This window comes from Phragmites australis, chromosome 8 (genome assembly GCF_958298935.1).
Source record: "Phragmites australis chromosome 8, lpPhrAust1.1, whole genome shotgun sequence".
In the NCBI taxonomy this organism is placed as follows: Eukaryota; Viridiplantae; Streptophyta; class Magnoliopsida; order Poales; family Poaceae; genus Phragmites; species Phragmites australis.
The window spans coordinates 25,971,682-25,997,559 of NC_084928.1; the positions used below are offsets into that span (position 1 = coordinate 25,971,682).

The following is a 25,878-nucleotide window of genomic DNA, read 5'->3' on the forward strand; positions in this document are numbered from 1 at the left end:
AATTACAAAACAACGTAAGACAATAGCTATTACAAAATAGGTACAACAACTAATAGGTGCATAACAAATTACAATAAAAGCCATGTTTATGATTAACTTCATAAAACAAACTCAATGGCAACAAATCTAATACATTCCAGTTCGATCATAGCATAATAGTTTACCGCCGGGTCGGACAAGTCCTCCTGTCATGTCCAGATTGTTTGCATATTTTGCACCTACGTAGTCCATCAACAACATCTGCTGCATCCATGTCTCCTTGCAGCCTCGTGGCTCTAGGCCTTCCAGGATCCGTGCGTCGAGCTCTGGGATAAGGTACCCACTTAGGCCCATCGATTGCTTTGTAGCTATTTTCGATGTTGAAGGAATGCATCTTTGGAAGCCATGTGCTCCTCAGTGCATCGATCGTGAAATAGGGTGATACGTATTGTGATCTGTCATTACCGCCCATGCCCCTGCAAGCGGCGAAGACATGGGAGCACAGGATATGGTGCAGTTTTGGCTTATTGCATGTGCACTTCACTTCGTGAGGACCAATTTGACATTGTTGCACGGTGTCTCCCGCACTGTATCCTGAAGTGTACCGACGGCGACACATGACCTCGAATTCATTGTTGGCCCGGTCATAGATCCTAGTCCAATGAAAGTGTTCCTTACTCCTCCTTCTAGATATAATTTCCTCCACCTTAAGTGCGAATCGTGTGTTGCACTCCATTGCAACTATACCACAGTCTCGAAAGTAGTCAACCGCTTTATAAAATGTGAGCTCAATGATGACACACAACGGGAGGCTGCGTGCACCCTTTAGGACATTGTTGAATGTCTCCGCTATGTTCGTTGTCATGATCGTATACCTAATATGAGAGACAACAATTTTAGATGAGATATTTTCATAACCAAAAGTAAAATACGATCTTTCAAACGTTATGTACTAACCTGGAACCGTGAGTGTCATGGATTAGGACCCAATGGTCCGCCGGCTTTTCCGCTATCCACTGGCTAAATGTAGCACATGAACAGCTAATGATGGTTTGGCCCCCCACCATTTGCGTCCGCAGATGGTCCTCCTGTGCTTCCTACTCTGCCATCATCTTATGAGTGGTCTCATTTAACTCTCGCCATATCTCGTTCTGAAGACAAAACCCTTTGAACCTCTTTACAAGACCCTTGTTGTGGTACCTTGAGTACAGGTTCGCACCTACATGTCGCATGCACCATCTTCTCTCCACATTAGGCCATACAATGGAGTGGTTTGTGCTATCATGCAACACTTCCAATGCCTACAAGAGGCCCTTGTTGCGGTCTGAGATGATGCAGACTCGTTCCCTATTGCCGACGACACGTGTCCTCACCAAGGTGAGGAACCACATCCAACTATTATTATTCTCACTCTCAACCATTGCATACGCGAGAGGAATGATCTGATTGTTTGCATCCGCCGCCATCGCTGTCATTAGGTTAACATGGTACTTGCCACTAAGAAATGTGGCATCCACACATACCACCGGCTTGCAATGTCTGAAAGCTTCATTGCATTGGGAAAAAGACCAGAAAAACCTAATGATGTATCAGTCAGTGCTGCTGTATGACCCATCCTCCAGCCTGATCGGCTCATCCGCCATGGCCCACTGGGTCCCTGGATTGGTCATGGTAATCTTCTGTAGCAGCCTCGGGGCATAGTTGTAAGACTCTTCAAAACTTCCAAATAACATCTTCAATGCCTTCTGCTTCGCTCGTCACGCGGTGTGATAATTGATCAGCATACCCGTCTTAGTCTGCACCTCCTCCATAATAGATTTTGGCGACAAACATATGTTCATGCCAACAAGGGTGATGAGGAGTTGGGCTATGAACCTCGCATCAACAACGTGGCTCACATTCCTAACTGCCTTTTCGCTGCATGTATGTGGGGTGTGTCTACTCAGCACAAAATAGTTCTCGTATTTTGGCTTATGTGCTCGTACGAAGTAAGGATAATTCGGGTGCTTGATACACCTGACCTTATACTCCGTAGGGTTAGACCGGGCACACTTGTGGTCCATTCTTGTGATTACAGCATAGTTGCTGATAAAGTGGATGATCTCCTCCCTGTTCCAAAACCGTTGTCCCACCTGGATGTCGCTATTCTGGTATCCCTAGTTAGATAGGGTGTTATACTCAACGATGGTACAATCTAGCAGCCCAACACCATGAAAGTATTGGATCGCTGGCACCGGGTCATCGTTGTTGGCACCTTCTTCATCCCCGCTACCACCGGCTTCATCATCCATGCATCCTGCATCCACCTCACCATGGTCCACTTCAGGTCCCTCTGTACTGGAAGTGCCCTCCCCGACATGCCCTCCCTCCTCATCATGCATCACATGATGGTCTAATCCTTCCACGCTAGGCACCGCTTCGCCTTGCACCAGTCGTGATACTATGTTTACGTACACTCCTATTTCAAAGTTCTCCTCTAGTACCTTGCGTGAGTACAAAGCCCATGCGTTGTTAATTCTCAAATTGAACAATGTATGAACAATGATCGAGCTGTTTGGCACAAGCCGTGGCCGCACACCCTCTAGGATAACATTGTAGGACTGTTGGTTCACACGCAAAAGGCTCATAACATGTGATTTTAAGCCTTCTAGATTAATAAGTAGCTCAACCGTACTCTCTATGTGCTGACAGTTCTGAATTTATACGAACCTCCTATGCAAAACAACAGGATTTCTCCATAATAAATATAGATAGTCATAGCGTCTTTGCTAAACAAACGTAAATGGGAAATAACTACTTAGATGTATGTACTATACCTACTCTATTTTATCAACTTAATACCATTTAACCAATGTATTCGAACGGAATAAATACTCTACTTCTTCTAATTATATTTTCTAATCTAAATATTAAGTACATACATAATCTACGTACAAAATTACTATTACACTATAGTAGATTCTGTTACGATATCATAAAATATGCAAATATTATACCTCTATTTTATCAACTTAATACCATTTAACTAATGTATTCGAACGAAATAAATACACTACTTCTTCTAATTATATTTTCTAATCTAAATATTAAGTACATACATAATCTACGTACAAAATTACTATTATACTATAGTAGATTCTGTTACGAGATCATAAAATATGCAAATACTATAACTACTCTATTTTATCAACTTAATACCATTTAACAAATGTATTCGAACAGATTAAATACTCTACTTTCTCTAATTACATTTTCTAATAAAATATTAAGTACATACATAATCTACGTACTTACTATTACGAAAGGTTCTCCTCTCCACACGCTGCTGCTCTTCTCTTGCTCGCGCTCGACTGCTGCTGCACTACACCTCCTCGAGCTCGACTGCTGCTCGTCCTCGCGCTCACCTGCTTGCGCTCCCTCACAACTCGCTCTACTCGTGCTAGCTCTGCTCGCGCTCCCCCTGCTCTGCTCGCGCTTCCTCTGCTCTGCTCAAATGAATCCGTACGCTGCCATTTTATAGCACTCCGCTCTCCCTCCACACTCTGCTCTCCCTCCGCATGCAGCCGGTCGACAGCGAATAAAGGAAACCGGTCGGCTGACAGGGAATAAAGTGAAAAAGCAAAAGTGAAAAAGCATGACGTGACGGCACACAGTATACGAAAAAGAGAATTTCGGCACACCGTGTGCCGAAATACCCACTGTTCCCTGTATTCGGCACACGGTGTGCCGAATACGGTCACGGTGTGCCGAACATGTCTTTTTTGATACATCGTGTACCGAAAAAGGATTTTTGACACACCGTGTGCTGAATACAGATACTATATTGGTGAATATAGAAAAATATTGTCTATTTTAATAAATACACTAAAATATATGGTATAAATTCGTATTTTTCCAAAAAGTAAACCCCTGTTACATAAGTAGTGACGTGTATCTTGTAGCCTCTGCCCGGGTGCCCTTGGACCGCTGCCAGTGGGCCCCTGCCACCTACCGTACTTTCTCGCTTTTGCCGTTCCAGGACACCTCAATCGTTCACTGGGGAAATCAATAGAACGATGACGCGACACATGGAACGATCGATGGCCTCCTCGCTTCGCCAATTCGCCGGCCTCGGCTCCCCGGACGGCACCGCCGCATCCAGCTGCTTCCTACACCGCTACTCCCCCAACTTCTGCGCCTTCGCGGCGCTCCGGCCGACCCGACCGGCCACCGCCGCCAAGACCCGCCTCCGCGCCGCTCCCGCCGAGCAGCAGCAGCAGCAGGAGGAGGCCACCCCGTGCCACGACCACGAGCCCCCCGCTCCGTTCCTGCGGGTCGGGATCGTCGGGTTCGGCAACTTCGGGCAGTTCATCGCGGGGGGCGTGCAGCGGCAGGGCCACGCCGTGCTCGCCGTCTCCAGATCCGACTACTCCGCATACTGCTCCCAGCACGGGATTCGCTTCTTCAGGTGACCATCCATGGATGCGTTGCGTTCAATTGGTCGGTCGACTGGTTGATGCAACAACGCGAAATGCTAACAACTCAGTGACATACAGGAGCGTGGATGCGCTGTGCGAGGAGCAGCCGGACGTGCTACTGATCTGCAGCTCCATCCTGTCCACGGAGAGCGTCGTCCGGGCTATCCCTTTCCACAAGCTCCGCCCTGACACCATCGTCGCCGATGTGCTCTCCGTCAAGCAGTTCCCTCGCAACCTGCTCCTCGAGGTAACACCGTAACACCACCTCACTAATCAACCAAGCGCTTGTTACAGAACTCGTAGAAACTAAACCAAACAAAAGTAAACTGTGGGAGCTGAGCTGAGGTAGGTGGCAAGCTTGAGTGGTGGAGAATACTATACCTGTTCCCCTGGTCAAGAATTAGTAGCTTTCTTCTGGACTTGTCACGGTAATGACATCGACTACACGACACAGACATTACCTTGATGTGGGACGCCTAACTGAAGTATCAGGTACATTAGCATGACCCGGTCGAGGATCATTGTTTGGGATTTCAGATTCTCCCTCCTGGGTTTGGGATTGTCTGCACGCACCCGATGTTCGGGCCGGAGAGCGGTAAGCATGGCTGGGGCAAGCTCCCCTTTGTCTATGACAAAGTCCGTGTTGCAGAAGACGGAGATCAGGCAGCCAAGTGCGACCAGTTCTTGAGCATCTTCGAGCAGGAGGTAATTCGATCAGCATTTGACCTTTGCTGTTGTTGGGAGTACTTTTTGGTTGTAAAGGACCGAACAAGGCGACTAGAGGGTCATTGAGCATGTGAGATTGTTGTTTCCCTTCCGTTCTAAATGTTGCTTGTAGGGATGTAGGATGGTGGAGATGTCATGCGCAGAGCATGATCGCTATGCCGCGGGAAGTCAGTTCATTACGCACACCATTGGGAGGTCAGCGGCATTACATATATGAAACAATTTTACAATTATTACACCGAATGTCGACTACCTGCTTGCTTCACTCTATGTTAGTTAAATGACATTGTGTGATCCAGGGTTTTGTCACAACTCAACCTGAAGTCAACCCCAATCAACACCAAGGGTTATGAGACCTTGCTGCAACTTGTAAGTATTGAACTGCGTGGTCTTCTCCATTCTTCAGAGCTTATAAACCGATCGTAGTTGTGACCTTACCACCTACAAACCTTGCAGACTGAGAACACTGTAAGCGACAGTTTCGATCTGTACTACGGGCTCTTCATGTACAATGTCAATGCCACAGAGCAGGCAAGTACACTCTCCAGTCTCCACACGATGCGCTATCGTTTTAACAAATCATGCATTAGTTACAGAGACTGTTATGGTTGGCCTTACCAGTATATATGCAAAAAGCTCAAACAGCATGCCAATCTTACAATATTTTACGCGCAGCTCGACAACTTGGACAAGGCATTTGAGAAGGTGAGACAGATGCTGTATGGTAGGCTCCATGACTTGCTACGAAAGCAAATTGTGGAGAGGGTCCCTGTGGCGGCGACCTCTTCAGGGAAGTTGAAAGATGGCAGGTCCAGTGCTGCTGTGGCGCCTATATTCTTGTAACTACAAAAGAGAAGAAGGTGCAGCTACCCCCTGTTGCTGCTGTAATCTCTGCTGCACTTCAACCAGTTGCTTCCAGCCCAGGGAAATGCTAGTTCATCTCCTTAACTGTTATTTTGTTGTACGACCTGTATGTGTGCAGTTGCCATAGTTGTTAGTATTCACGGAAGGAGTAAGATCACGGATCTGCTTTCGTCACTTGTTCCTGATCTTTTCCACCCTTTCAGCGGGTCTGCCTGCTAACGTAATCATTTATTCAAGAGATGTGATGGAATACAAATGTTCATCTTACATTGAGTATAGAAACTGAGCCTAACTAAGTTGGTAGAAGATGTGGGTGTATAACTCTCCACCACTCAGGTTTAAGGTCTCTTCAACTTGAATTTACATGCTTCTCTTTTCTTATATATAATGCTATATAGTTCCTCCTAGGTTGACTGAGTTTGCTTTTTGTTGTTATTAATTTTTTACATTGGGCACATAATAAAGTAGAGCTTATGGCTCCAATAGAAAGTAAATTTACATAGATCTCACTTGATAAAGATAATCCATGTAAATAAAGAAAAAGTAAATTTAGAGTAGTCAAGCTGTGATGCCATCTTGTCTTTACAAGCGTATGCATAAAACAAAAGTACATATCAAAATCTCTCTCTTAGAGGCTCTTAAAACAAATGAGATATCTTCAGAATATTCTATTTTTTGATACATATGCTAGTATGGAGGTACAACATATATTAGATTAAACAAGCCAACAATTGTAAATACGGAGTATTTGTAAACTGCAACTAAAATTAACCTGTATTTTTAGACTTGCAAATAAGACGCTGTCAGCGAATGGATGCAGCCCTGCAAGTGGGCTGAATCTAATCCAGACACAGAGCAATCAAACCAAACGCCTAGCCCAGCCCAACACGTGAGATCTCCTTTCGAACCCAACCCGACCCTTCTTTTCCGCATTGATTTACTTGCATCTTGCACTTACTGAAGTTGCAGGGAACTGGTCAAACATGCAGTACAACCTCTGGAATTTCATCACTTCTTTTTTCACAATGAAATTTACAGTAGTATTGTATAAGACTCTGCATCGCGTATTTGCATACAAGAACCACACACACAACGGGACCAGAGGCCGATCGATCAGGCATCCTAACCATCACGATCACGCTCACATAATCGAGCAAGCACTTGGGTTCTCATCGCTGAAGTAGCTCCGCACGGCGACCGGCACGACGTTGGGCTGTTCATGGTAGCTCCCGTAAAGATCCGAGTCATAGTAGCCATGAACATGGTAATTGTAGGAGCTGGCCTTGGCCTGGGGGAACTGCGCCATCGGCTTCCGAGCCACCACCGAGACGCTGTTCTTGCAGCCGTAGTATTGGTGCTGGTGCTGGTGCTGCGCGTGCGCGTGAGCGGCGGCAGGCTTGGCCTGGTACTGGTAGTAGGCCGCCGGCTGCGCGTACGCGTGGTGGCACGCCGGGTTGTACGCGGACGGCCACAGCACGGCAAGCCAGCCCGTGCGCCGGGCTGCGCGGAGCAACTTCTTCTGGCTCACCGTCACCGTCACCTTGCCGTGCATCCAGTCCACGTTCACGTGGTGCACGCCTGACGAAGAAGGCGGGCATATGTGTACATAGATATCACGGCTCTGAAATTGGAGTGATCGACATCGGTGGATTCGGATTGGGATTTCTTTAACCTTTTCTCATATTGCCCTGATTTATTCCTTCGCTTCCTTAATATATTTAGTCCAAATACTCGACCTTCTCTAGTCTCACCCTAATGCAGAGACATTCTACACTTTCTTTCATATAATTCCTCAAATAGGGTCGTCTGTAAACTAGGCTGATAACTGTTGTTATCTGAAGACCCTATATATGGCAATTTCTTGTCCCAATTGTTATGATTTTTAGGAGCACATGTTCGCAACATATTCTCAAGTATTTGATTTATTCTTTCTGTCTATCCATCCATTTGTGCGTGATATGTCGAGCTGAAACTCAACCTCATATCCAACAATTCATGAAGTTTCTGCCAAAACCTTAAGGTAAATTGGGTTCCTCGATCCAACATGATTCTCTTCGGAACTCCATCTAAGCACACGATCCTAGAAATATATAGCTCTGCTAACTTATTTTCTTTATATGTTGTTTTAACCAAAATTAATTGAGCTACTTTCGTGATACGATCCACAATGACCCATATTAAATAATAGCCTAACTGAATATGAGGTAACTCGTCTATGAAATATATCCAATTTCTTCCTACTTCCATTCTGATATCTTCTGAGGCTATAACAATCCTATTGGTTTCTTACGTTCTGCTTTCACATGCTGACACACATCACATACTGCCACATACTCTACTCTTTTTCACTTCCTACCAGGCTACCAATAATAGTCCTTCAGATCCTGATACATCTTGGTACTGCCTAGGTGAATAGAGTAAGTTGCCTCGTGAGTGTCTCTTAAGATTATCTCCTTAAGCTCTATTTGGTTTTGTACACAGATGCGCTTGCTAACCTATATTATGCCTTTCTCGTCATTCGAGAATTTTTGGGCCTTTCTCACTTTGACATCCAGCTTGTTCTCCTTGATATAATATATTAGCTCACATACTCAAGCAATCAAAAATATAATCAACATATACACATATGTATAGATATATAGATATCCTTTTAAAAGAAAATAGCCCTCAACGTGTATATATATATATATATATATATATATATATATATATATATATATATATATATATATATATATATATATATATATATATTTATACATATAGCACACATACTCATATATATGTGTATATGAATAAAGGTACACATACACACTTAGGGTTTTATTTGGTTTTTTGAAAACCTTTTTATTTTCTTTGCAAATGTTTTTAATTTTCATGTTTTTAAGAATTTGGGCTATTACAGGTTGATAGCCTCACTGGATAGTCCTGTGCTCTGTGTGTTAAATTCACTGGAGTATTTCTAACAAAGGGGGAGAAGGCTGATGATCTCACCGGATAGTCTAATGATCTACACAGAGTAACACTGGTGCATTTCTTGTAGAGAAGAATATGAGTGCAGAAGACTGAAGATCAATCCACCAGAAGGTCTGGTGCTTAGTTTGTGCACACCAGAGTGTGGCACGAGAGCATTTCTTGCAGAGGTGACTGTAAGTGCTAAAGAATGAAGATCAACTCACTGGACAGTCCGGTGATCACAGAGATAGTTGCACCAGAGCATTTCCAGGGAAAAAAAAGAAAAGGTTTAACTCACCGGATAGTCCGGTGTGAATGGAATGAACACCGGATGAATGCACTGGAGCATTTTACACATAGAGGCTGCAAAGGCTCGGATGGCTCAAGATAACTTAACGGAAGGTCCAGTGAAAGATTTGAAGGCACACTGGAGTGTTCGGTGTTCACAGAGGTTTTGAGTAAAAGTCCAACGGCTAGTTTCTGAGATTGTACTAACTAAATGATCTGGTGTTAGTACTACTGTTCTCACCGGATCATTCGGTGTTAACAGTTTTTCTGAGTCATTAGGAAAATGGCTAGTTGGCGGGTTTGAGGCTATAAATATCCCTCCACTCAGTCATTTGAGGGTGTGGCATGTTGCTAGAGTCTAGAGAAAGCTCATATACACTTAAGAAGACATCTAAGCCACCGAAGTGCTTAAAGTGATCATCTAAGGCAATTAAGCATAAGATTAGAGAGTGTTTAGTGCTTATAGATCTAGAGGGAGTTGTAGCTAGGTGCTGCATCTTGAATAAGGGATCAATGAGTGATCCTACCTTGTACTAAGTGGTACGTAGACACCTTAGAGTTTTGGTGACTCGCTGGCATCTTAGGCTTGGTGGCTCAAGCTTGTTCACCCTCTGACTTAGTGTGGAGTAGTGACAAGACATGTGTACAGGGACGCGAAGACACTTGCTTTGATGGCTCAAGCTCCAAAGTGATCACGGCGGCAAGTGGCTGGAAGAGAGGCTAGTAGTGAGACCTTGCCTTGGTGACTTGGTGGCTCATTGTGTTTGAGATCTTGTCTTGGTGACTTGGTAGCTCAAGAGCTATGACCAGAAGAGACTTAGCGACCGGGAGCATATTCTTTGTAGAGCTCCAACATGGATTAGGGATGACATTAATACTATCGATACCACGAGATAAAAATCCCATGTGCCGAGTTTGTCTTTCTACCTTATTTACGTTTCTGCATTTACAAACTTGCAATTTACCTTGCTAGAGTAGGCTGCAAATCCTCTTGAGCGATAGAGTAGACACACTGGATAAACGTAGAGCACATTTAGATAAAAATTAATATAGATTTGTTTTGTGAAGTTTTTGGAGCCCATTTATTTTAGGTTTCTAAGTGTCCTAATTCACCTTCCCCACTTAGTACGTTACCGTTCCTCACAGAAGGACAAAGCCAACACATATGAGTTGGAGAAGGACGCCATCACTTTTGCCTTCACCTGCTACCAGCCTCCACCATTTTCCGTGCTCATTATCGCCTGTCAATTTCAATGTGTGTGGGGTCGATAGGGATGAGGAGGGGATGAAAGTGAGTTAGGGTTTTCTCAGGTCGCACCAAACCACCCAAATAGGGTCCAACTCGGACACTCGGTTCGGAAGAGACCAAGGGCATTTATGACCTTTCACTGCGTCTCTCTCCTCTTCATTCCAAAATGATTATTTTAATGGCCGCTATGTCAAATATCCATATATTTTGAGTGTCTTACAGTATACATAAAAAAACTATGTCATGTGGGAAAACCCACACCTAAAGAGTTTCATGTGGCAAAATGTCTATAGAATAAAATATATCTATTATATTATTATTTGAGAAGAAAAAAGAGCCACTACATTCATTCTCAAGATCATGAAATTACTACGTTAATTGGAAAAAATATATGATCTAGATCACTCATTGTCATAAACATCTAACGGTCTAAATTAAATCAAAGAGCACATATCAAACACAATTAAGAAATAGTCAAATTCGGAAACCAAAGAGTCCATATCAAATACGATTGATAAATTAATAAATACCTAAATTCGAAATTAAAAATTATGAAAAATTAGCAGTTCGATTTCCATACGGTTTGGAAAGCAAAATATCTAAATAAAAAGTCCAAATAAAATAAAATAAATAATAACTAAAATACGGATTAGAATAGAAAAAATAAGAATCCATATCAAATATAGTCTTTTAAAAAAATCAAATTATTATAAAAATTAAATACCTAAATAAAGAGTCCATATAAAATACAATTAATCAATAGCTAAAATTCATAATAAAAAATAATGAAGAAATTTCAAAACATTTAATAAGATAATAGATTAAAAAGTACCGTGTAGCTCAATGTTATCACATCAAGCAGGTAGCAGGCAAGACACCTCACGCAGACAAGGCAAATATGTTTTGATTTTGGTTGGATTGTCGACACCTAACACACGATTTTGACATTTGATCAAAACGTATACGAATCGAACTAATATGCGTATACGATTCAAGTATTAGTTTGGAGCATAGTTTTTTTTTCTTTTCCACTAACATAATTTTTATTTCTTCTTCTAATTTTATGCGTTCTGTAACTAAATTACACTAACCTCGTAAAAAACTAAAAAGACTATTTTTTTAATCAAATATTATCACAATAAAATATTACAACGAGGCTAATCATACTATTAACGTCAATCACCATACTAGTTTATTACGTACAAAGAGTTCCTTCGTTATGTAAACAACAGAGTTTGTGTTCTGTTCTTTAGAGAATCCTGAAGCAGCGAAGAAGCTCCACTTGAGCTTTACCTCAAGTGTGACAGTGTGAATATAAAAAGCGCAAAGCCGAGGAAACTAAACAGTCCAAATTGTAACATTGTGTCACATTGGTATCTCCAATCAAGCTGACAAAAGTCATCCACAGCCTTAACAGTCTGCACTTCTGCAGAGAGTGAAGCGAGGCAAGTTAAGCAACCTAGCCCGTGTTCTGCATGCCGGCGGCGATGCCCTTCATGGTGAGGATGAGCGTGTCCTCCAGCCCCGGCGCGTACTCGCTCGCCGGGTTCAGCTTTACCAGCCCGGCGGGCTGGTTCTCGTCGGCGAACTCCTTGGACAGCGGCCGCTGCGGCGTCACCTGGAAGCTCGGGTCCCTTATCCGCTTCAGGGTGTAGGCCTGGCACACGTTCAGGGTCGTGATGTAGGGATCACGCAGCCGCAGCCGCTGCTTCAGGTAGGGGTCTCCTTCAAGAATATCCTTGTGGCCAGCAACCTGCACAAAATATTATAATTATCAGGTTTGTTGTGTTGATCTCCCCTATTTGAAAACAGAGTGAGAAAATCGAAAACGCTGAAGTCCGATAGCGCATAAACTACAGGTGAAAATCCAAGGTGAAGGAATTTCGTATGAATTTTTTTTTGGAAATTCCTGGGTTTCAAACGGGCCTGAACTGAGTTTAAAAAAGAAAAATGGCATGGACTAAGGTGTATGCTTTTTACTACCTGTAGGAGAAGCTGCTGTGTGTCCAAATAGGTGTTCCTGAGCTGCTCCCCGAAGGGCTTGAGGTCGTCAGTGACGAGCAACTCGTCGTACAGGGCGGCGATCCCGGGATCTCCCTTGGCGAAAACCATTTCCAGCAGGTCTAGAGTGACCCTGAAGAACGGCCACTCGTTGTACATCTCTCTGAGCATGTGGATGTTCCTGATGTCCTCCTTCATGACATGCTCGAAAGCGGCGCCGAATCCGAGCCACACGGGCAGGTGGAACCTCGTCTGTGTCCATGCGAAGATCCAGGGGATTGCGCGCAGCGATTCGATGCCGCCGCTGGGTTTCCTCTTTGATGGCCGGCTGCCGATGTTCATCCTACCATATTCAGTTTCAGGTGTAGCCTAACACGATGAAAAAGAAAACGAATGAGGAATGTACGTTACCAAGTCCATGGATTCAACATCTCAAAAGAAAAGGAAAAGAAAAATCAATGGATTTGTACTGAATGCATATCACCAAATGACTCATGAATCATGGTCACTTACCGATCTGAAGTACTCGACGAACCGCGGTTCTCTGAAAACAATGGACCGGTACTCCTCCGTGGCCACGACCGCCATCTCGTCCATGAGCGCGCGCCACTCAGGCTTGGGGGACACCGGCGGGTGCATGCCGTGCTCCAGCGTGGCGGCGGTGAACCGCTGTAGAGTCCTGAAGCAGAGGTGCTCCTCCCCGAACGAGTGCTCGATGACCTCGCCCTGCACCGTCACGCGGAGCGAGCCGTGGATGGTGTCCGGCGGCTGGGACAGGATGGCGAGGTGCGTCGGTCCGCCTCCCCTGCCGACGGTGCCGCCTCTGCCATGGAACATGGTCAGCTTCACGCCGTAGCGCTTCGCCACCTGCACGAGCTCCTCCTGCGCCTTGTACAGCTGCCACGCCGCTGACAGGCGGCCGGCGTCCTTGCCGGAGTCCGAGTACCCGATCATCACCTCCTGCTTGCCATTGATCCGATCCATGTACCAGTCCACCGAGAACAGCCGCGCCACGGCGGCGGGCGCCTCCTCGAGGTCGGCGAGCTTCTCGAACAGCGGCACCACGCGCAGCGGGTGGCGCACGTGGCACTCCCGCTGCAGGAGCTCCACGGCGAGGACGTCCGATGGCGCCGTCGCCATCGAGATGATGTACGCGCCGAAACTGTCGGGTGGGAGCTCTGCGAGGACGCGGAACGTGCCGAGCACGTCGGCGACCTCCTCGTTCTGGGGCAGGTCGGTGCCGAGCAGCGGGCGCTTGCCCCGCAGCTCGGACAGCAGCCACTCCTGCCGCTTCTCCTCGGGCCACTCGCGGTACGACCCGATGCCAAGGTGCGTGGTGATCGCGTCGAGCACGTCGGTGTGCCGGTCGGATTCCTGCCGGATGTCGAGCTTCACGAGGGCGAGCCCGAACGTCGAGACCTGGCGCAGGAAGTCCAGGAGGTTCCCGTCGGCGATTGTCTTGTCGCCGCAAGCACACAAAGATCGGTAACACAGCTCGAGGGGCTCCAGAAACTGTAAAATTGGATTAGTAACAATCATCAGACAGTGAGATTAGTTACACTGTAGTATGATCAGGAATTTAACATTGACCAAAGAAAATTAACGGCACACATAAATCACATAGAAGCATGCCGATTTACCTCTTCGACATTGGTAAAGGTTGAGTCCTCTGGAATTTCAGAAAATCCAGTAGTCAGCAGATGGCGTGAACGTTCGCGTGTGCAGTACAGTTTGTCCCTTACATAGCCAAGTATTACGCGATAAGGCTCATTTGGAGGAATTTGCTTCCAAAATTCTGCACCAACGAATTCTCTTCAGAAATTGGCAAACTGACAACAGTACCTAAAAGCGGAGAATTTGCAAAAGCATGTGTGCCAGTCTATCTATGACGAAGCAAAAAAAAAAAAAAAAAAGCAAACATATCAATGCAATTTTACCCTGACAACGACTTGCTAATTCAGGGCTCCTTCAATTATTTTGTTACAGTTACCTATGTAATGCTTGGCAGCTTTCCTTGAAGCACGGTATAGTTCCTCAGCTCGAACACGAAGTTCATCGTTGCAGCGCCACATAGAGAGCTAGAAATGTCAGGTGATGTATTGATGTTAGTATAGAGGCAACCACAACAGGGCAACCAAAATGGGAATGACGAAGCATTCAATTACATACGCTTGTACAATGCCTCAAACATCTAGTTTTAAAAAATAAACAATACCTCAAACATCAGATCTTCTATCTGAGAGACGTACAAGTTTGCAGCCATCATTCTGGCCAGAAAGCATACATCTCTTGTCACCTCCGGTGTAACTCTTGGGTTTCCTACAGAGACAGAAAGCAAACATATACAGATTTGCAGAAAAATATGCTACCAGGACTATGAAAAGTAATCACTAATAATTGATTCTTTTTTTTTTTTTGTGGAGAACACCAGACTTGACCTCAAGAAATAAAAATCTAATGAAACCATTGCCAATAACAAGGGTTTCAAGCTATTCTGAACATCCATTTCAGATTTGCAGACAAAGTAATAAGGGGAATTTACCATCACGGTCACCACCCATCCAAGAAGAGAACTGAATGAGGGGAGCATTGTAGGGGAGACGCTCATCAATCCCGATGTTCTTCAGAGCTGTATCCACACGACGCAGGAACTTAGGGACACCCTTCCATATAGTTTCATGGAAATAACTCATCCCAGCACGCATTTCATCCTGCGGGGTAGGTTGTGTTCTCCGAATTTCATCAGTTCTGAAAGCTGCTTGGATCTGTTAAGAACCAACTAAAGGCATTAGAACAATCCTACCCAATACATGACAAATGGCAGCTTAAAGCAGTGGCATTTTCATGTGGATTTGGGTCATAGTTAAATAAATTCACTTCAGGCAACACCAGACTTTTAGCAGATTTCCAGTAAAAGAATCGGTAAATCTCTATCCAGATACTCATAACACAGAACTTGCGTGCTACACAGGTGCTGATACATTGTAAGATAATGATAGGACAAAATTTTAGTAGTTCTGATGACAGGTTAGTAATTATGGAAACTAAGCTTGGCATACTCCCTCCGCTCAAAAACATAATGTTTTGGACAACGACATGATATTCAAAACACAACTTTAACTACTAATTCTGTAGAACTGAGATAGTCGACTAGAAGGAAATAAATAGGTGTCTTATAACTTTCTTACGAAATAGATGGTCTACTCCTTGTTCACCCAACATCCTTAAAAAACGCACAAACAAAAGTATAAATTTTAGAGAAACAAAGCGAGAGAGAAAGTTTAAAGACAATATGACTCGACGGATGAAATATGAGCTATAGACTCTATTCAAGACCATTTCATGGGTCTTTATGCACAAAGCTTGAAACTTGAACGAAAAATAAAGCAAATATCAGTCACCGAAAAAAGCAACTCTCCAAGTTGATGATCTAAAGGCAATGAGATTCAAGATCTTCTCAAATACATGAAAATATGAACATTTATGCCTCTAGCAATAAGAAGAACAACTGTTTCAAGGTTGAAACATTGCAGCTCAAAGGCAAAAGCAAAAATCAACAAGAAAATCGAAAAACTTGCATCGAAGGCTAGAGAACAAAAAGAAGGAGACTAGAAGAAGATGAATACAAGCTCATACAAGAAAATAAACTTCATTAAACACATAGGTCAGCTATATTTTCGATAGGTTACAAAGTTGATTATCTTACAAAAGCTCTAGCCTATTACAAAGACTAAGCATATCCTCTCATCTACTCTTCTCTAAAACCTATCACTAGGATCTCAAATGGCTAGCTCAAAGTTCTCCCGCAGCTGTACCCCTCTATTTATAGTCCTTAGGAGCTTCCTTGGCCATTAAGTTTTCTTGTTCCTAAAATACCTTTCATCGATAGTGCACTCTTACCTATCACCGAGGTATTTTGCTCCAGATTTCGTTTCTTCCATCAAACGGCCACGACTTCTTCATGACTTAGCTTCACCTCGACACAAGCTTCGTGATGATGCCACGTGACTCTCTAGTCCTCCCGCGGTTTTGTGGCCAAACCGCGAAACCCTAGCACACTTCTCAAAGCGTGACTAGCTGCCATTTGTTTTGCCTTAAGAAAGTGCTCCGATATCGACACGTGTACTAAGCATTACGATCTAGACTAGTGGCAAGTCTCTCCCGCTCTGGATCCCTTGAGCCGCCTTATCACTTGCACCGGTATCCCCTTCATTTCACTTTATCAACACGCTGTCTTCATCCTTCTCCATCCATACTTTGCTTAACCTTCATGTGTACCACTAGGATCACCCTTGACCCCACCTGACATCCTTAATCGTCCAGCACCAAGCCTCCTGCTTGGCCCCGATCATCTCACCGTTAATCACCAAGTCGCATCCATCGCCTACACATCATGAAACCAGCAAACATGTTTCTACCACAACAAACCGTATCGCCATAGTATGGTTTTGGGTTATGGATGGGTAGATGATGCTTAGCCTTGCTTTGGGATGGTAATCATGATAATTGTTTCACGAAATTGATAATGGTCCTATGCAACAATGATAAAATATGATGGAATAATTTTTGTAGCAATATGGTATAGGGATTTGAGCAGGTGGTATGATGAGATGTATGGTTGGGAAAGTGGTAGTTCTGCTCAAATCTAAGGACCGGTTCGTGAGGTGATCTTTCTGTGTTTATAGTACAATCACAAGCCTAGTATGGAATAGGTCTAGCCATATAATTTGCTTACTCTCAGCATAGTATAGAAGAGCGGTGAATGGATAATATCTTAGGATTCGAAAGACGCAAGAAGGGGCTTTTGTTGTTGAGGTGGAATCACGCGATAGTGAAACCTTAGCGGGTAGGCACGTGCTGAGAGGGGCATTGTAAAGGCTATGTAGTGGATTCCTAGTGCACACCTTGGTAGTGTCTAAGTGTTCTCCGTCGGCCAACGGATGCTCAACAATACAAGATGAAACGTCTTGTGGATAATATACAACCTCTGCAGAGCTAAAATTGAATATTCAGTTGTGCTCACGGTCATGAGCGGCACTAAAAACCTACCATGATTATAACTTGATGTTTTGGTTAGTCGGGTCAACTGTGATGGTGGGAATCATAGTTGAGGATGATAAATCATAGTGGTGGAAACTATAATTGGGGGTTCAACCTTAGTGGATGGAACTTTGGTTGAGGTGCTGGTTAGTTGGTTAAGTCAAGATGGATAAAATCTTGAGGTGGTTTGCTATTCACTTAATTAGTATTTTTTTCAAATGTTTTTACTTAAATGTTGTTTTATGCAAGAGAGCCATATTAGCTTTATTCTTGTCAAACCTTCACATGCATACTATTTCCTACACAACTTGCTGAGTACGACAAGTGCTCACTCTTGCTTTCACCAAACATTCAGCTGGAGAAGGTATCGAGGAGTACGCTGAATGTGGATCATTCTAGGATGTTTTCTATGTCGATAATGCCTGTGGAAGAGTCGTAAAGGATTAGAGCTTCGTAGTTCGTTTAGATCTGCTGTAGAGTTTAATTGGTTTTTTCACCCTCGAAGGTCACTTTTGTAAGACGACTTATTCGATTAAATTTGGATATTGTAATGATTATCATCAATAAAGTCACTATGTGTTGGGATTGATTTCCGGGCTCAGCATATAGATGAGATTGGTTTGTTTCTTGAACCGGTCTCGATAGAGGGTGTCGCTGCTGAATGTGTTGAGTGGCCTCACGTCATGAAAGAACCTCCCACAAACACTCTGATATGTTTGTGGAACCCAATATAATTATAAAACTATGAATCTACATTTCAAGATAGGTAGACTATTGTTAGATTCGCTATAGGTCACATGCTATTTTTTCGTATAGTCCTTTAGCTTCTTTCTATGTTGCTTTAGGTCTGTCTCATGCTGGTGAAGAAAATACTGGTTGTATGTTCTTGCTTCTTATAATGAAATACGTGTTCATTCTAAAAAATGTATTTTAATTAGCACGTTTCCAATTCAAGTATGTGGAGAGATATTACGAGTCAAAACAACAAGTTTTCATGACCAGAGGGAGTAATAGTATTGTGTAGTTCTAGCACATGGCATATTGAGCTTAATCCGCTATTTTGTGTTTCTTTATTGAATCAAATATGCTTATTTTCGTGAAAGGGTGAAAAAACAGACAAGTATCGCAACCAATAAACAATTTGGCATGGTGGTGTAGTGCAAGGATTTTATTGTTGAAAAGAATTGTATAATTATTCTTGAAAGTCATGCATCCTTATTTATGTATCTGAACTAAATAAAATGTAGGTTCTTGTGCAACAATTTTTTTCCCAAGTAGTATTGGATCATATCATTTTATACTAAAATGCAGTGGGGTAAATATTTTAGCTGGCATGACTCCACTGTATTCTCAATACCAAGCTTTGCCTGTGACTTCACTAGCTAATAGAAAGAAAGTGAGATTTTTACCATGAGTACAGAGATAATACACAATGACATCATAACTCCATTATATTAAATTACTTAATTATTTAGTATACATGTTCCCGTACGTATTTGCATATACAAGTTTTCATAAAAATACAAAAAGGGTCATCCGTGCCGGCTCATCAGTGCTAATTAGGCCAAAACTGGCACTGATTATTAGTGTCGGTTCACAACACAATCAGATAAAAAACCATCCATTCGGGTAAAAACCAGCACTAATAATATCAGTACCGACTTATATAAAAAACTGACATTGATAATATCACTGTCGGGCTTTTATTCTGATCCAGCATTGAAGGGGGGAGCCGGACCCCATTTTTTTAGATTCGTTTAGGTCGCATCCGGCTCTATCTTGATCCCCCCCCTCTCTCACGCTCTCTCTCACATGCTGACGTCTCTCTCTCTCACACACTTATCTCTCCGTCTCTCTCACTGCGTATCCCGATCTCCTCACCCCCTCAAGCTCGCCGACCTCCCTGTCTCCTCCCCTCGGCCCCTACTCTCCTCCCCCCTCACCTCCCTCCTTTCCCTCCTCATCGGCCTCTTTGCGTAGGGGCGTCGGGATCCAGCACAAGGGAGGCAGGATCCGACATGGGGGCAGCAGGATTCAACGATCTCCCGCCCTTCTCACGTGGGGGTGGCGGGATTTGATGACCTCCCGCCTTCCTTGCCCTCCTCGTCAGCCTCCTCATGTGGGGGTGGCGGGGTGTGGGGGTGGTAGGATATGATGACCACCCATCCTCCTTGCCCTCCTTGTCAGCCTCCTCACATGGGGGCAGCGGGATCCGGCATGGGGCAGCGCATGAAACGTGTGTCAAGGCCATCAAGGCCACGCAGTGGGAGCTCCTGAGCAAGTTCCTCAGCTTCTAGGTCTTCTCCTTCCTCCTGGCGGTGACAGCGTGGACGGACTCTCCGATGAAGGTGCCGGAGCGCGATGGCGGTAATAGCATCGACGAGGCGATAGGTTGTGATTGAAGGTGATATGCCTAGAGGCGATTGTAGCGATGATTGTATCACATATCTATATTAATGTATTTCTGAATAATGTGTTATTCCAAGAATGACTATCGTTTACTTTGATTGGCAAGTATGTGACTTGTTCATGAAACTCTTTGTATATATCATGATGTTATTCTTAGTCGATCCCTGGTCGCATATCATTGTGATGATACATAAGACCAGCACATGTATTGATTGATGATCATATTTTATGGATTATAGGTATAGAGATACTAGATCAATAACGTGGATATTTATGTTGGAGAATACAATATTAGATAGACCTATCTTGAGATACTGCTGGGATTGTTATTATGATGTGACATCAGTTGTTATCTCAAATGGTGTACCTACAGGATCCTTAGACCTGAGATCGTCATTGATTCTCAGAATGTGTAGTGATATACTTTGGGGTTGGCAAACGCTATTTCGTAACTGGGTAGTCATAAAAATAGTTTTCGGTTTTGTCATGAAACATGTCGTGAGGTGTGAGCGATCAAGATGGAATTTGCCCCTCCTTGATAACAGGATAGATATCTCTAGGCCCCTCAAGGTAGTTAGATTGAGAAAGTGCATGGCTATGCTAATATGATTAAAGAGTTAATCATGATGAATCCACTGCTTGATCGAGTGAATGGTCAAGCTATCACAAGGGTGACACGTATCTCGCTTTGAGCTTGAGTGGTATTGTGAGGTGAAGGGATTGTTGGATGTGTATATCAAGGTTCAGTCGATATGATCTTTTGTGTATACTCGAGAGTCAACATGTGCTATTAGGGACCACTATTGATTTCGGTTTGGAAAGGGCTTCCGAGACATAGCCATTTGTATATGAATCTAACGGGTCACATATTTAATGGGTTGGAACAAAATATGTGAATTGGATTCGTTATGGGTTTGATTAGATTGTGATCTATGAGGTATTAGAATCCTTAAGGGCTTCCAACGTAGGAGCCCATTAGTGAGCTCTATATAAGGAGAGGTATGGGGTGGGGCGTGGTGAGGTCGAGCCACTCGAAAACCCTAGACGCAGCTTTTCACACGATCTCCTAAAACCCTAGCCGCGTGCGAGATGCTAGCACATTGGCGCTTGGTGTTTATGTTCGATACGTGTGGATATCGTAGCGACACTGCTGCTATTATGGTGATGATCTTCTCGATGAGTAGATCATGATGTGTTCGAGACTGGTCGCCGGCCGTGACGCACTGGTCGAAAGACCTGCTCATATGGTCGTGGAGCACAACGCGACCACTCGGATCTGGTCGGATAGCATGACACGACCACTCAGGATTAGTCGAGACTGTGATAGACTTGATCAGGAGCTAGTCAAGGAATACGGCCACCTGCTCGGAGTTGGTCAAGCGTGACCACCTGCGCGGGGCTGGTCGCGGATCTGATCGAGAATCTATTGAGGGAGTTTGACGTGCACGATGTTGGATCGACCTACTCCAACTCTTTTTTTGTTGCACTGCACGTCGAGTGGTAACAATCTATGATCTCCTACTAGCATAGTTTCCAAGATGATTGCGGTAGAAATTTTGTTTTAGACTAGCATAGCCTACCCGTTCTCCAACAGTGATGTCAGATCATTGGTGGGCTACGATGTGGGGTCAGTAGCGGGCTCCGTCTCGTTGGATCGAGCTGGCTCGTTTGCTGGCATTTTTCCTTTTTTTGTTTTATGAAAATTCTAACAGTGTCAGTTATTAAACCGGCACTGATAGTTGGAGACTATCAATGCCCCTTATGGAGTGTAGGTTCAAAAATCAGCACTGTTGACCTGTTTTAGTGTAGTGCGTACATAACATAATCTGCTTTAACTGTGAATTATGTAGAGAGTGAAATATGACTTCTCTTAAATTTATAATGATTATTTAGAGAGTGGCAAATCAGACTTGTCTTAAATTTATAATTATTATTTATAGAGTGAAAAACCTGACTTGTCTTACATTTGTGATGATTATTTACATGTGAAAAATCTGATTTTTTTAAAAAATTTGTAGTGATTATTTAGAGAGCAAAAATCTGACTTCAATTTGTAATGATTATTTGGAAAATCTGACTTGTCTTAAATTCGTAATGATTATTTAGAGAGTGAAAAATCTGACTTGTCTTGTAATGATATTTTAGGGGGTGAAATTCAGACTTGTCTTAAATTTGTAATGATTATATGTAGAGAGGGAAAAATCTGACTTGTCGTGTAGCGAGCCTCGTACGAACAATCTGTCTTGTCAGTCTGCGACAGCATAGCCTTTGCTATTCGTGGCAGACACGCTCTTTCTTTGGACCAAAAACAAAGTGAAGATGAACTAGAACTCTAGTTATACAGTAAACATATTCAAGATTTTTCTTGTCAGCTCTCTTACATCTGTCATGCTCAATATCTCGAGCATACGAGTCCAAACATTATACATTCTATTTTCAATAGAAGAATGTAATGACCGACAGATATGGGAGTTCAGTTCACAGGGCATAGGGAAATTGTCGGAATACTCTATCTGCCAATAGATTGGAGGACTGACACTTGCACCTAACTTCCATAACAGATTAATAACAACAATCCCTTCCCATACCGATTTGGTTGCAATGACATGATTACGTTCTTGGAACTTTCTTGATAAATCCAATCAAAGCCCAAAATTCCAGCAATGAATTTGAACAAAGATTGCAGAACTATATTATTAGAACAGTTTTCAATTTTGCAGGATTATATTGCTGCAATGGAAGTTCTGGATTCACTGGATAAAGCTGTCATATTGACTTGTGAGATGTATGTACCTCCCTCTGCAGAGCCTCGTCGAGCTCCTGCTTGTCGTCAGCCGTGATGTCCTGGGCATCCAGCTGCGTCAGGCAATTCCGGATCCTGCGACGAGAAGACGAACATTTCGTTCCGTAATGCAGAAATCGAAGGGAAATCGGTGACAGAATTGTTCGCGGATTTCAATGAGGATTTCAGAGAAGAAGAATGACTCCTACCTGGCGTGCTTCTGGAGGAGTGACCTCCGGATGGACTGCGTGGGGTGCGCGGTGAAGACGAGGTCGACGGTCTGGTTCTTGAGCGCGTCGAACACCTCCTCGCGCGACTTGCCGAGGCCGGACACGAGGCGCTTGAGCGTCTCCTCGATGTCGGACTCGGTGGTGGCGGAGGCCTCGTCGGCGAAGTCCCCTCGCTTGAGCTTGTTCCGGCGGCGGTGCGCGATCTGCACCTCCTCGGCGAGGTTGGCGAGGTTGAGCATGTGCGAGAAGGAGCTCGCCACGACGATGGCGTCGGCGGGGGCCAGAACCGTCAGCCTGGCCCCGAGCTCGCCCAGCCGCGCCGCGTCGCGGTCACCCTCGTACTCAGCCGACAGCTCGTAGCACTCCTGCACCTGCAAGCGGAGTTGCAGAAAGACACGAACGGTCGGTCAGACGCCGGCCCGCCGGAGACGTACATACCAGGAATTGAGGAGGCAAGAATCGAAATTGAATCGGGTGGCGACGGTTACGAACGAATTCGCGGAGGTTGGGGCCGTGGAGGTCCTGGAGGATGTCGAGGAAGCGGTCGACGAGGAGGGCGTCGTACTCGACGAGCTTGTCGTCCTCGGAGACCTTGCCAGGGGCGAGGAGCCGGAGCTGCGAGTCGATGGACTGGTGCCGCTCCACGGCGCCGGGGGACTTGGAGGACGCCATGTATGGCGGGAAAGACGCTAGCTAGCAACGTGCAGGCGCTGAGCCGACCGCCGGGTTGCTTGAGCTATTGCTGTGCACGAGCGAGCCGCCAGCGGATGGCTTCAAATACGGATGGGAGTCCGCGAGTGTGTGCACGGGAAAGCACGGCCCTTAGCGGTTGGAAAGGCGGCTAAGGCGGATGGCCTGTGAGGCTGTGACCCACGGCGAGGGGAGAGGAGGGGCACAACACTGAGAGCAGAGTGGCACCGATGTGACGTGCTGGCTTCGTGTGGCTTCTTGCTGTGTATGGACTGACTGTTCACTCCTTTTCTTCTGCCGTCTGCGTTGGCTAGTTGTCTTGGTGTGTCCGAGTCACTGGCTGCAATCTTTGGGTCGGCACTCTTCCGTGCCGCGTACGCAGATATGCTGATCTGATCCTCACGCAGCACACCCCGCCTCCTCACCTCCTCCTGGCGCCCTTCTCCACTTCTATTGCGCTTCCATTGCCACTATCACGTGTACTCCCCCGCTTCAGATCGTGCTCCCGTCGACCTCTTCTCCACTTCCGGTCACTGTTGTTCTTCCCGTTCCAATGGTTGGTGCCGCTGCCTCTGGTCTCCTTTGGAACAATTTGGTTTCCCCATTGGAACAACTAATTTTCCCCACTGGAACATTTGATTCATTTGTCTTGAGCGATTTATTTGTACATGGAGGAACAATTGATTTGAGGTGGTTAGGGCTTACCAGAGGAGTCACCGGCATTGGATTTTTTTTGTACATGAAGGAACAATTGGCTGGATGGGCTTGGGTGGGCTGTGCTCAAGTGGGGGGGGGGGGGGACTTTTAACAGAATTAGTCCACTGTCTGGGATGGCGTGGCGGATTTTTTTTTTAAAAAAATAGCAGAAATATGCATTTGTTTCCAAAAGTTGCAAAAATATGCGCTTCTCGCTTGTTCAATGAGTGAGATATAAATCTCCCCCACTGAACCAGTGAGTTATATAAAAAGAAACACCCTCTCCGAAGGCGAGAAAAAAAAATCTTACCCTCTCAGAGGACGATCCATATCCTCACCCAATCAGGGGGCGAGTATAGTCAACGGTGGCAACACCAGGTTTGCACGGTTGCTACCAAGGCCAAGAAATATATATATCACTTGCTGACAAAGCAATCGATAGAAAAATCTCCCACTTAGCGGGTGATCCATGGGAGTCGCAATACCGGTGGGCCTAGGCATTGGATTGCCCGCTAAGAGGGCGATCCATAGAAAAATCTCCCTCCCGGTAGACGATCCATTTTGCGGGAAATGGATCTTCCGTTGGACAAATGATTTTTGGTTGGGCTCTATAAAGGTTAAAAATCAGCCTCACTACTCATTTTATTCAGAAAATTAATAGATGAGGGTTGAGAGGGGAGGAAAGGAGAGGAAGAGAACAGCAGTGAAGCCCTGCCGGATTCGATCTTTGTTTGCCGGTAAGTTACCTTGTGAGATCATATGATAAAAAATTGGTTACGTGATGAATTTGGTAAAGTGATTTAGCATAATGATATTAGGTTGATGGTCATGTGTTGCTAAGATGTTGCTTGAATATGCTAGTGTTAGCGTGGTTGGTTTATACTAATTGTTTGTTACAATATACTCATGAGAGTAGTGTTGCATGGACTAATGTTGAGTCAAGTTGAGAAGAACTTATACTCGGGAAAATTTGTTTGTTCATATGCATGCATTGCTCGATGGCAAGCATGATTGATGATGGGATTGGAACTTGGTTCAAGAGAAACTGAGGTTTGGAGCTAGGTTCAGGATGGAAATAAGGTTTTAGTGATCAAGTATGTCATGTGAAATATTTGGGCTCGAGAACAGTGCATGTGAAGATGAGGTTGTAGATGTGAGACTAGGTGTGTCACAGGAAGAGCAGATATACACAAGTTTGTGGGCAACCAAATAATGTGCTCGAATGATGTGGTTGTCCGAGGACATGGCGAGGTTGGTCTGCGGTCTGACTGGTTGATGAGGAGGTCATGGATGGTCAAATATGATATTGACATGAGGAAGTCACGGAGTTTAGTCCCACGAGAAGTCAAGTGCAAGGTAGAGTCGGACTCAAGCATTAGACGAACATGGAGTCAAGTGCGAGGTGGAGTCAGAGTCGGGAATAAGTTAGATTCGGTTGTGGGAATTGGACGTTGTTTATTTGGTATGGTTTGTCTCCTTGTAGGATACGACAAGGTTGTTACCTTGGATATA

General features: G+C 44.5%; 3 protein-coding genes across 3 annotated transcripts; 1 reads left to right on the forward strand and 2 right to left on the reverse strand.

The window, feature by feature from the left end:
* Nucleotides 1-3,958: 3,958 nt before the first annotated feature.
* Nucleotides 3,959-6,308, forward strand: LOC133926852 (arogenate dehydrogenase 2, chloroplastic-like). The gene is made up of 7 exons (XM_062372988.1): nucleotides 3,959-4,426; nucleotides 4,515-4,683; nucleotides 4,974-5,141; nucleotides 5,275-5,357; nucleotides 5,462-5,531; nucleotides 5,619-5,693; nucleotides 5,838-6,308. The coding sequence occupies exons 1-7, from the start codon at nucleotides 4,035-4,037 to the stop codon at nucleotides 6,003-6,005; spliced, it is 1,125 nt and encodes a 374-aa protein (XP_062228972.1). The 5' UTR covers nucleotides 3,959-4,034; the 3' UTR covers nucleotides 6,006-6,308.
* An 859-nt stretch (nucleotides 6,309-7,167) lies between these two features.
* On the reverse strand, nucleotides 7,168-7,738 carry LOC133927689 (heavy metal-associated isoprenylated plant protein 28-like). The gene has a single exon (XM_062374118.1). The coding sequence runs from the start codon at nucleotides 7,576-7,578 to the stop codon at nucleotides 7,168-7,170; it is 411 nt and encodes a 136-aa protein (XP_062230102.1). The 5' UTR covers nucleotides 7,579-7,738.
* A 3,947-nt stretch (nucleotides 7,739-11,685) lies between these two features.
* LOC133926853 (phosphoenolpyruvate carboxylase 1-like) lies at nucleotides 11,686-23,832 on the reverse strand. The gene is made up of 10 exons (XM_062372989.1): nucleotides 23,473-23,832; nucleotides 22,960-23,351; nucleotides 22,762-22,846; nucleotides 15,062-15,284; nucleotides 14,735-14,838; nucleotides 14,510-14,597; nucleotides 14,160-14,314; nucleotides 13,033-14,031; nucleotides 12,502-12,888; nucleotides 11,686-12,271 (listed from the first exon to the last, which is right to left on the reverse strand). Exons 1-10 carry the CDS (start codon nucleotides 23,650-23,652, stop codon nucleotides 11,978-11,980), a joined length of 2,907 nt encoding a protein of 968 aa, XP_062228973.1. The 5' UTR covers nucleotides 23,653-23,832; the 3' UTR covers nucleotides 11,686-11,977.
* Between the last annotated feature and the right edge of the window lie 2,046 nt (nucleotides 23,833-25,878).